This window comes from Cynoglossus semilaevis, chromosome 1 (genome assembly GCF_000523025.1).
Source record: "Cynoglossus semilaevis isolate Cse_v1.0 chromosome 1, Cse_v1.0, whole genome shotgun sequence".
Taxonomy (NCBI): Eukaryota; Metazoa; Chordata; class Actinopteri; order Pleuronectiformes; family Cynoglossidae; genus Cynoglossus; species Cynoglossus semilaevis.
This window is the reverse complement of record NC_024307.1, coordinates 6,045,107-6,057,492: the sequence shown is the minus strand read 5'-3', so window position 1 is coordinate 6,057,492 and position 12,386 is coordinate 6,045,107. Positions and strand designations below refer to the sequence as shown.

Genomic DNA, 12,386 nt, shown 5'->3' with positions numbered 1-12,386 from the left:
CTGTGTGACCTGAGAAAAAAGAAGAAAAAAAAAATCTTGTATTAAACACAATTACCTTTGACCATTTGATATGTATAAGAACCTGTGGTAAATGTGTGTATTTTTTTAAATACCAAAAGGAAAATGTTTATACCTAATCTCTAGGTCGACTAATAAGGTTTTTACCTTCTAGGCTTTTGAATTTCTCTTTAAAAATAGGCTGATTCAATTCCTGTCACATAGCACAGGAAGTTAAGGATTTGGTCCTGTTGCCATAAATAATTTATAGTGCCGTAAAATTATTTTTTGAAATTAAAAACTCATGATTACAACTTAATCTTACGCCAAACCACGGTTACAACACAGCGACACGACCAACTCACTGACTGACTAACTTCAGTGACGTCATACCCAAAGCCTTCCAAGGATACAGTAGCCTTTAGCTTAAAAAGTACCGCCAATGTCACTGATAGACAGAAAAGCATATACAGTCAATTACGGTAATGAAGAATGCATTTCAAAAAATACCGTAATCCTGTGGTTTTGTTTTGTTTTTGTTTAAATCACCGGTATCATACATCCACATCACGTGAACGTCATTCTTCCAAGGAAGAATGACCTCATCTTTACAGTTCACGTGTGTTCTGGTCACAAAGTCACACCAGGAGGACATTCGACGTAATTTCTCTTAGTAGAGTGACGTTGTTGCTGACATGTGAAATGACTGAATGAATGTCGCTGTGAATCTCCGACATAAGTCGAGTTACAGCTAGGTTATAGACACTGTTATGAACCAACAGGCTGGGAATAGTCAAAAACGACAAGACCGACAAGGAAACAGTGATGCATCATAGTTGGTGCCAACTGCCGTTCAACAACTCCCCGACTAAACCAAGCACCTGAATGCAACAGCCCTTGAGATCATCCATCCGCCTTACAGGGAGGGCACATGTGCACATGCGCAGTGCGTGCGACTCTGGGAGTGTCTGGTCTGGACGCGGTTCCAAAGCCGCAGTCGCCGAAGCCAAAAAGAGCATCTGCATAAACAATGAAGCAGCGGAGAGAGCGGGAGGACACGAGGCTGTGAGTCGGTCATGAAGTGGACACATCAACAAAGACGGAAGTCGGGATTGTGCCGGAGAAGCTGGACGTGTCTGCTGTGAATGACCTCCGATAACGCTGCTGAGATTTAGTGACATGTAGGACTTTTATTGTCTGTCTTGTTGATATGCACTTCGTCTCCGCGGATCCACGGCCTTAATGTGTTTCTTCACAGACAGCGAATACACAACAAACTGATTTCACTCAATATTTTCGTGTTAATTTCATGTTCACTTGCATCGGCTACACAGCCTCATCACAGATCACCTCCTCCTGCAGTGACTCTGGTACATAAGATGGGGGAGTCTGATGTCGTGAGTTGGCCATCTGTTGTGGAACATAGTTAATCCTGAGAGATTATTTAGCGAGAGTCCGAGTCCAAGTCTAAGTCCATCATTCGGGACATTTCTGCACCAGCTCAGAGACGGAGGGATGCTGAGCGCCACCGTGAGCTCAGTGGAGGAAAGGGATGACGAGCAGGAGGATGAAGGTGAGGAAGAGCTGAGGGATGGAGGAGTGCCCTTCTTTGTAAACCGAGGAGGGTTCCCCGTGGAGGAGGAGACGTGGGAAAGAATGTGGCGCCATGTGGTTCGAATCCACCCGAACGGTGAAGCTTTAGGAAAGGAGATCCGAGGAGCCACTGACCTTCCCAAGGTAACGGACGACTCTGGTGTTCCATGTCGGATCTGAGAACTCATGATGGGGGCAGATTTTTTTTCTTATATATTTTTCTTATACTTTGCCCTCAGAGTCAGGACATCACACTTGCTGTAGACAATTTACAGCAAGGTGTTATGGGAAAATGTGAAGTTAATTTTATTACCGTGTCATTCAACAGGACCAGGAGATTAATAGCAGCACTGTGACATTATTCCACACAGTCAGCAGTTGGGATTATTTTTCAAACATCAATAGTGCAGTGAATATTGGGTCTGTTAAGGGTGCAATGTGCATGATTTAGCGACAGCTACTGGTGACATTTTGTCATGATTTGGTCAAATAAATCCCAGCATATTATTCCCAAGTAAACTTATAGGACATGTGACAGCCTTTAGTACTACTATATTTATAGGACAACATGTGACAGCCTTTAGTACTACTATATACATAACACATATACATATATACATACAGTATACCTATATATACATATATACACACAAATACATGCATACGTACATACAGTATACCTATATACACATATATACACACAAATACATGCATACATATATATATATACAGTATGTACATGTATATATAAATAAGCATGTTGCAATTCTTTCTGTATTTTTTTTTACCCTCCCAAAAAATAACATTTTTTAAATTACATTCCATTTGAACTAATATTCAAATCATTCACCTGCATTGTACACAGTGAACTTTTAAAGGAATAAACCGTGAAAAATTCTTCAAAAAAGTTAAACTCGCAGCATACTTGTATTGTTTGTTTTGGGCATAAACAACTATATATTAAGATATTTCTACAGCCTGAGTACATAAGTTCACATAAGTTGTATTTGATTCCTCTTTATCGACTGTTGCTAGCCCGATCGCCACCGCAATTCCGATGTATTTTCTTCCTTTTCTTGCTAATGACAGTGTAACTATCCAACTCCTACAACATACGGTACGTTTTGTCCCGGTCATTCTTCCGACACAGAACAATGACTTTCAGTCATTTCCTGTGCGAGTGGATCGTACAGCGGTTGTCAGTTGGTTACCCAGAGCTCGGAGGTCAAACACGACCACATTCTGCAGCTGCTGCGGTTATTAGGTTCATACAGTGGTGATGCAGTTGTTCGCCTCCTCTGTCCCACAGATTCCAGTGCCAAGCGTGCCTTCATACCAACCTACCACCACTGTCCCACAGCGCCTGGAAGCCATACAGAAGTACATCAGGGAATTTCAGTATCCTTTAACTGGTCGCACCATAAACCAGTGATTAATGAGCAATGTCACTGGACATGGTAAAGAAGGGGGACATACAGTAATTCCCATGACCCACTGCTTTAGCACATTTTGGCAGATGTGGGTCAAACAGCAGGAAATAGGCCACTGTAGATACAGGAGTCGGGGAAAAGTGTTTATCAAAAATGTATCTTGTTTCTGCTCATGCTAAACGCTACATTTCTCATCAGGCAGCTCCATGGTTCTCATGTACATCATGTGACCTTAACTGTGGCCTGCAGGTACAATCACACAGGCACACAGTTCTTCGAGATCAAGAAGAGCCGCCCCCTTACTGCGTAAGACAAATATCCATTTAGCCTCATATTGATCACCGCTGCTTGACCCACTGGGGAGTTTCATAGAGATTGTTGATTTCCTGTGCTGCTGAGAGCCACAGCATGTGGATTAGCTGCATATCTGCTTCACTCCAAGGCTTTGTGAGCAGGAACGAATGCCAATCAGAGCTCTGGAACACTTTCCCAGACCTCTCTTTATCAGATTTGGTAACACAGATGTTCTTACTCAGGCACTTGGAATTTTTTATTTCATTTTATTTTTTGTTGCCTAAAAATCACTGTTAACGGTGTCAACATTGTTTATATGACACATCAATGTACTGGAGTTTTAAGACACACATTCACTAAGCTTATGTTCATATAATTGTCACAGGCTGATGGACATCGCGAAAGAAATGACCCGGGAGGCTCTGCCAATCAAATGTCTGGAGGCGGTGATCCTGGGGATGTATCCTTTAATTACACATTTCTGCTATTTGTTGAAATTGAAAAAATAATCGCACATCAAGGCATAAGGAGTAGGCTGCGTTTTTTCCAAAAAGTCACTGGTCTTACCATGAGACTACACACTGTAGTACAGTAGGTGGCGGTATGTGCCTAAAAACATTGGTTGTGATTATAAAACGTCAGGTCTCTACATGGACTCAAGGACTCACTGCTATGTGACATTCAGGTGTTCAAACAGAACGTGGGAAGAACTAGACACAAACAGTGTTTTACAGGGATTGTGTAAAACCTGTGGTGAGCCTTAATGAAAGTTTTTCCTGATAATTAGTTCTAGAAAGTTCTAAAATGAAGCTGCTAAATGTACAATAAGTAAAAAGTGTCGTTAAAAACCCACAATTCAAAATGGCTGCTCTCAAATCAGGTTAAATATTTGGTTCCAATGGGTTTTCTTTGCTACATTAATCTATTGTCTACTTTAATTAAATAGAAAATAATGAGGGGCCTCGGCTAATGTCAAAGTTTAGTTCCACTGTTTCTTCCCCAGACCGACTGTCACCATCCTTGTTAAACAACAGTTAGCCTTCATTACCTTGACAGCCTCCGTACAGTTACCTCACCAACAACATGCCAGGCGTGGATCGTTTCCCCCTCAGCTTTAAGTCTCACTTCTCAGGGAACAACTTCTACCACATCGTGCTGGGAGTTCACAGCGGGGGACGTTACGGCGCTCTGGGCATGAGCAGGAGGGAGGACCTCATGTTCAAGGCCTTGGAGTTCCGCACACTGACGGACTTGGTGCAGGACTTTGATGCGGCCTACAGAGGCTACTGGCACACCCTCCACAAGGTCAAGATCGGGCAGTACGTGTCCCACGACCCTCACAGTGTCGAGCAGATAGAGTGGAAACACTCCATAGTGGATTTGAACAAGCTGAGCAAGGACGAGCTACGAAAGGAGCTGGAAAGGTACACTCGCGACATGAGGCTCAAGGTAAAATAGTACTTTATATTTTGTGTACTTTTACATGGTAGATTGGGTCTGAAAATTCAGAGTCATTAGAAAAAATAAAATGCAGTTTCCGTTGCCCTTAGATCTGACTAATTACTTTCAAATTGTTTCAACTCCAACATTAGATTGATGTTAGCTTAAAGACCTACATAGATGTAAAGCTACCCTATTTAGCTACTGTATGTTTAGGCTAATGTAGCATCACAGGTAATGTGAACAGAAAAAAAGCTAATCTTACCCAAAAGACATACTGTATACATGTACAGAAGATATAAACAGGCCAAAAAGATACTGTGGGTTGCTAATGCTAACAAAAACATCAAGCTATGTTCTGGCTTACCTAGTATCCCATGCTTTCTGATCTCAAAGAAATCGCTAATGTTACTCAAAAGATATACATATTGGGTTCAACACAGCAGCTATGAGTACCCTAAAGTGATAGCCTTAATAACTTGAGCTAACAAAAGAGAGTTGCATTAGCGTAAATGACAAGTCTCTATAACAACTTATTACTTAATGTCTGTGAAACTGATAGCTTTCGCGTCATCTAAGTGGAAAATGGCTGCTTCAGTTTGCATGACACTGGTCCTTCCTGTATTACTGATATTATATTTACCAAATCAGTAAAGGATCTTGCTGCTAGAAAGAGACAGGAACTTGGACACGTCCCATGATCCTGGTAGAACTCCCCACATTTGATGCACTAGTCCTGAATATTTGACAAAATGCCCCTGAAACAGTTCACTGGGGTAAATAAAAAGTAATATGCAAAGCAAATTTTAAGCTTCCAGTTTCAGAGTCCATCTCTGCAGACGACAAGAGGAGATTTAATGAGGCCTTTGTGGAACTACAGACCATCATGAAGGAAGTCATTTGTCGTCAGCAGATGGACTCAGCCTAACTGCTGATTAACTTTCCACTGACCTGCCGACATTTCAAGCATGGCGACCCCGAGTTAATCTGCTTCCTGTCAAACGATGCTCTCATCTGCTCTGATGCTGGCTATTTTATATCCAAATGAATGGCCTGGCTGCCGTCTGCACGGCTGATTGGCTTCACAATAACTCAACTCACAAATGAATGACTTTTTTCATGCGACAGTCAGAATGGCTCAAAATTTTTTTTTTTTGCATTTTTTCCCAGATATGAAAGCCTATGCCGCCCTCTCCGACCAGAGACAGGAAAAACAGCATGGGTTCACCTCTCCGAGTACAGAACAGTCCCAAACGCCGGAGCAGTCGTATTGAGAAACGGTACGACTCATCTGCCGTGAATCTTTACTTTTGTCTGATGACATACTGTAGGTGCTGCATAGGACTAATGTTTATTTTTATTTTTTTTTGCTACAGTACCTCGGCCGAGAAGCCACCGGAGGATACATCATCTTCTGACATGAGCGGTTACCAGATCCGAGTATAAGAAACAATTTCCATCTCGTTTGTGACGTTTTAAAAACCACAAACACGCACTTGTGACAGCGGACCATCGATTTACTCTCGGGCTTTTCTTTCTACACACTGGCCTGTTCTTGACAAGCAGCGATGAATGGGCCACCAGCAGCTACTCCTCTATGAACAATGAACTCATTTTGAATCTCCTACATCCGTGGCTTTCGAAGCAGCAGCTGAGCAGGATATATTTTCAAAACACAAAGGTCCAAAGTGCAGTATTTCCTCCAAAGGCTGGCAAAAAAAAAAAAATGTGCAAAACATATCAAAGCCTCTTTTTGGTGTCATGATCAACTAGAAGTTCTTAAGGCTTGTTAGCAGTTAGCATCATCGTACTGTAAGCGTGCAAATACATGTGATGTAACCTTGAATCCACTTAGGCTCTGGCGAGCGGCCGTGCTTGTGTAACCACCCCCCCTTGTGCCTTGTAGGACACATTCACACCAAACGACTTTTGTAACCATTATTATCATGACTCATAACAAAGCAGTGTAAAATGCTAACTGTTGGCAGTTTCTAGACAGTTAGCTGTGCGACGGCTAATAGACAGATGCTAGCACATTAAGCATGCTAGACATTGACTGAATAAGGGTTGGAATCTCTTGTTATGCCTGACAATGACCACAGCAGAGAACTCATCTGCTACATTGATGCTAACCATGGGAGTCGCTATATACATGTACTGTGTAACTGCTTTATTTACACCATGTTCTTTTCCACTTGTAGCGATTTGACTTATTGTATCACTTGCCTTAAGTGTCACGTATAAAAAAAATGTTTTTCTTTACTTCACCTTTATCTACTTTTTGTATAAAAACAATAGAAATATTTTAATTTTTTTTTTACTTCTAGTGTTGCTCACCAACAGACCTTCATGACAGCGGCCTGGATCAAATACAACACATTTTTTAATGTACAGTATGTGTCGTCCATTTCCAGTTCAATACTCTTTTACACACTCTGATTTGTACTTATAAAGATTTACAGGGTCACAATAAAGTGTCGCCAGGGTTTAGGCAACAATTTTGTCATATTTATTTACACTGCTCGTCATATTCACACAGAAGGTGCTGGGTTCGAGCCCCAGAGGAACCACATACTTGGCGCCCCCTAGTGGCACCCTGTTGTTGCAGCAGCAGCTCTGCTCACCACTGCATCCAAAGTGGTGAGCACACTTGCCTTACATATCTGCCTTACACACAGGGGGTCCTGGGTTCGAGCCCCAGAGAAACAACATATGCTTAATGGCGCCTCCTGTGTGGCAGCCTGTGTGTTCAAACCACATACTTAATACTGCCTCCTGTGGCAGAGTGTGAGTTGCCAAGACTCATACTTCACTAAGCGAAGCCCCTGTTTTGGAAATTCAGACTTCACTAAGCGAAGCCCCTGTTTTGGTTGTCAAGTTCTTTATGTTGTCTCTACTTACAAATGCCCCTACCCACCCACTATCGGGCTTGAGCAAAATGTGTATGAAAAAGTATTGAATTAAGTTATTAGCATCTCTCAGCTGGATTCTTACTAGAACTTAAGGAGGCCGTTAGAATATTATAGTCAAGCGAACAAATAAAATTCAAGTTTCCATTTTCAACTCTTCAACCATTTTAGAATTAGGTGATGAATTGCAGCATACTAGCCTAAAATAAAATTCAACTTCGACGCCATCTGCTGTTGCAAAAGGACAAGGAAATTGGAAAAGGCCACATGGTGGTACAAAGTAAAAAAATAACGAAATTATTGCTTGCTAAAAAAAAATTAGCACATACAGCTGTATGAGTTATTATTATATGGTCAACACCAGTGTACAAACAATATATATATATTTACACACACATATATACAAATATATAAACATATATACATGAAACATACGTATATATGTGTATATATATATTTAAATATATACATATATTTATTTATTTGTATATATATATGTGTGTAAAAATACGTATACAAATATACATCGATGTATTTGTATATGTTTAAGTACTGAATTGCATGACAGGCAAATTAAAACATTTCCTATTTGCTGTTGAGAATCGTCTTCATTGACGTTCTTCTGCAGCCCTCACACAACAGAGCTCCTCACTTAGCTTCGCGTGTGCACGCAAATAGCAACATAAATTATTTACTCCTCTGCCCCCCCACACACACACACACACTCACAGCCTCAGTGGACCACAATAGTAGAGGGATGGTTAGCTAACGTCCCAAAAGGTTTAATTTACTATGAGCTAAATGTAACTTGTTTTTGATTTTTACGTACTTTTACCGAATTTAGTAACGTGGCATTTAAAGTCAACAGTCAAACCGATGAGACAGTCCAAAATAAGAAGGGAAAATATTTATATCTTTTATACAATCCGATCTTATCAAATAACAAAAAAAACACAAACTTTTTATGTCTACATGACGTTTCACATAAATTACAATGTATCTTTTTCAGGCGAGTGCAACTTAAATGAAGAAGTTAGCGATATAAATAACATTTCATGACTAAAAATCATCAGACTGTGTCTAGTAATTAGACAAAGTCAACCGTTCCCTGTCCTGCTTTAGCTTCCATTTTCTTCTAAATGAGATTGAGATTTGGAAAGAGACATGATGCGGTGCCAAATTGATGCTAGCAGTTGAGAACATTAACGAGAAACAAACATAAATCATCAAATGAGAAAGATGATTTTTTTTTTTCCCTCCACATACATCTGTGATTTATTTCTAAGGCTTTTACTGTAGTACTCAAATGTTTTGTTTATTTTTATAAACAATCTATCATCTGTCTTCAATCTCACGATTGGTCGAGAAAACAACACAACGGCCACAGTAAGTCTTGGCTAAAAACGAAATGTCACCGAAAGTGGGTTTAAGAACACAGATCGTGAATCAGAAGGCAAAATGTTTTTTTCTCTACCATTTTGAACTGATGTCCATCTGGAATTTGGCCAGAAGACTGAGATGGTCAGAAGGAAACGTGTAATTGGGGAGACCTTTCATTGACCACAGGACATCCTCTGAGGGTAGAGAGAGGCTGCCCATCAACGTCAGACCCTCATTTACCAGGTTGTCACCATCTGGGGAAAAAAATAAAAATGTATAAATTTTTTTTTTTTTCCCCCCTATCGTTGGACCTTTTTTGATTTTCAATCATAACTTTTTGAGCCGGGGGGGAGGAGGGGTTGGTAGAAGATGTAGTCCACTGTGGCTCCTACTTCAGAGTGCAGTGTTGTAACTTCTGGGCAGCCAGATCCCGGAAGAACGTGTTTATAGACCGACTCCAGGTCTAAGGGATGAGTGAGTGTGTGCCTGAAACTGTGGCACCAAAAGGTTATGACGGACGCCTCCGTTCATGACAAGTATATGACAGCGCAGAAAAAACGTCAATATCACGACTTCTTCTTCCAAAGCTCATCTAGACTCTATGTTTTTGGGACGCCACATCAGACCAAACAGAGACAGAAGCAACTAATGACATAACTTGATTACAAAAGAATCCCGTGGAAAAAAACTGACCTTGTATGAAGAGGTGGATTTCCCCAGGAAACATCTGTCCATGAGGGGGGAAAAAAAAAAAGAAAAGTTCTTTAACCAACACAAACTTTTTTTCAAATTTTTTCTACAAAAATGCACTGCTCTCTCTCAGGTTTACACCAATACCTGGTGTGTTGTCGGTCACACCTGGGATCAGCTGAAGATCCACTGGGCGAACACATGCAGCAGGACAAAAACGCAGCTGCTGCATGAAGTCGTGACTGTACTGCCTTTTACCTGTAAATGATAATATAATAAATATAAAGATGAGTTATTGATTAAAAAATGTTTAGATCATTTTCAATAGTGACATTTATGTGAGACAAAGGATAGGGGGAAAAAATCCAGGTAAAATCCTGCTTCAGAAATAGGGGGGAAAAAAATCCAGGTAAAATCCTGCTTCAGTATACCAGCAGAGGGCGATATAAGCACAACAATAAAAAACCGGTTAAGCCGAACGCTCCTTGAGGTAAGAAAATGAAGTTGCATTAAAGCCACTGTTGGCTTCCAGAGGTCAACAGAATCTGAAATGTGCTGCCTTTATCTTAGCATTGTTCATTGTGCGCACCATGTATGTACAGAATGTCTTGTAGCTTGTAGCAAAATCCCCCAAAAAAAGCTACTGAGACATTGTTTTACTGAGAGGTTAACAGCTAACATTGCACCTAAGGATTTATTTATTTTCGGTTGCGCAGAACCTGAAATATGCGGCTACTTCCTGTAATGTTGCTAGAAGACTATTAATGCCTTTGTGGCTGCACAAGGAGAAGGAGGAAAATCACTAATTTATTCAGACACTTTTATTACCACGACTGTTTTGTTTTTAGTGTAAAATCTCAGGACACTTTTATTACCACGACTACTGTTTTGTTTTTAGTGTAAAATCTCAAGTACAAACCTGACTTTGGATTTTGATTCTCAAATACATTCTTGACCGTAGAGTACTGACATTTGTCAGTGATGCCCAGGGAGCTGGGCCACAGGGGAGCAGCCAATCTGTGGCAATAGGTTTTATAGGACATGTCCTCTTGACCAGATATCTGTAAGACAGGGTCAACACACGGAGGTCACTTCCTCAATGTGACGACTCGAAGCACGCGAAAAGTCACAGGAAGTGAAGCAGAACAGGTGTGACATTACCATCCACGCTGGCAGGTGCTGGTAGTACAGGTTTCCCGTGGTGATGAGCTGGTACAGAGGCATGTGTGGCACTGAGTTAAAGTCTCCACACAGAACAACGTTACAGTGTTCACCCTTAGCCTTAGCCGACGTGACTACACTGTCGATCTCGGCCAACATCATGGCTACCTGAGCCAGCTTCACGTCGCCTCTCCTAGGGTTGAAGAGCAGGTGGGTGTTGCCCACGCAGAGAAGTGGGCTTGCGGTCTTGCTTTCGGACGCCTGGGCGACCAACGGACGAAGTAGCAGCACTATTCCTACGTTGTGTCGATTGAGCATCTCTATGTCAGGCCTGAAGAACTCCAGAAGTGAGACGGACACTTCAGAGAAGCAGCAGCTTCTGTAGCAGGTGGCGCAGCCGTCTGTCTTGGCTCCGGTGCGACACTTGTACACGCAGGTATAACCTGGAACATCAGCACAAAACACAAACATTCTAACAGTCCACAGCCATAAATTGCTCTTCTGTCTCAGCTGACCTACCAATCTGGCTCAGGACTGGATACAGTTGTTCATGGTAGTGGTTTTCCTGAACTTCTTGGAGACAAAGAATCTACACAGAAAGGGAAAAAAAAACACACACTACTTGTAAAATTCAAACTGAATTATTGCATAATCAAACGCAAGGACAAAACATCGCTCTAACGGCTCACATCTGGGTTCCATTTCACTATTTCGTCCAGCAGCACTTTGCAGCGGTAGTTCCAGTCCAGCACCTCCAGAGGACAGTGCATGTACAGATCTTCGTGGGTCTCCAGCAAATCCTGAGCCAGGATGTTGTAGGACATGACAGTGAATTCCATCGACGTCTTGGAGAACGGAAAGGGTACCAGGTCCGGCTCCTCCACTGGTGCTCTCTGCCATACTCTCCACATGACTGAGTGGAAGACAAGCACAGACACATAAACCTGGGCAAACAAACATATGACCATAATGATATTTCTATGCCACAGACTAAAAACATAACTCTATTGTTGTCTTAATTTTAGCCTGATTAAGCTTAAGGTTCTGACCACCGTTTGACTCTTACCTTCAAATGGTTCTATGGACTCCATGGAAGGGTAGTAACTCGCCACAGGAAATTGCCACAGCGGGCACTCGACTTCCTCTGCCAACCCTAGTCCTGCAGGGAAGTGCCAGCTCGTTTGTGTATTGTGTTGCTCGCTGATTGTGGTGTGATTCTGGTCGCTAGAACTTAAAGCGGGAAATACTAGCCTAGAACTGTTAGCGCCAACCTGCTCCTTGTCACTATCAGAAGTTAGCCAGTATTCATCCCAACACTCCGTCACCTCCACAGCTGCGTTCACCGACGACGACTCTTCTTCTTTCTGTACTGGACAAATGGTCTCTTGGGTTCCGTCTTCAGCTGGAACTACTGTTTCCTCTACAGCATGTGCTGGAACTTTTGCTAATCCTGAACAGATATGTTTCTCTGTAGCCTCATCTGTCTGCAGAC

General features: G+C 41.7%; 2 protein-coding genes across 2 annotated transcripts in view; one reads left to right on the top strand and one right to left on the bottom strand.

Annotated features, from left to right (window-relative positions):
• Positions 1-90: 90 nt before the first annotated feature.
• vash1 (vasohibin 1) lies at positions 91-7,581 on the top strand. The gene is made up of 7 exons (XM_025055070.1): positions 91-1,734; positions 2,900-2,988; positions 3,270-3,326; positions 3,700-3,774; positions 4,382-4,763; positions 5,925-6,034; positions 6,131-7,581. The coding sequence occupies exons 1-6, from the start codon at positions 1,513-1,515 to the stop codon at positions 5,928-5,930; spliced, it is 831 nt and encodes a 276-aa protein (XP_024910838.1). The 5' UTR covers positions 91-1,512; the 3' UTR covers positions 5,931-6,034; positions 6,131-7,581.
• Positions 7,582-9,366: 1,785 nt separating this feature from the next.
• Positions 9,367-12,386, bottom strand: part of angel1 (angel homolog 1 (Drosophila)) — a 7,313-nt gene continuing 4,293 nt past the window's right edge. The window contains exons 3-10 of the mRNA XM_017041523.2: positions 11,961-12,386; positions 11,584-11,807; positions 11,414-11,483; positions 10,895-11,337; positions 10,653-10,794; positions 9,881-9,991; positions 9,737-9,770; positions 9,367-9,535 (exon numbers count right to left, since the gene is read on the bottom strand). The exon at positions 11,961-12,386 is cut by the window's right edge and continues 1 nt beyond it. Coding sequence (XP_016897012.2) covers positions 9,367-9,535; positions 9,737-9,770; positions 9,881-9,991; positions 10,653-10,794; positions 10,895-11,337; positions 11,414-11,483; positions 11,584-11,807; positions 11,961-12,386 — 1,619 coding nt within the window. The remainder of the gene's footprint in view (positions 9,536-9,736; positions 9,771-9,880; positions 9,992-10,652; positions 10,795-10,894; positions 11,338-11,413; positions 11,484-11,583; positions 11,808-11,960) is intronic.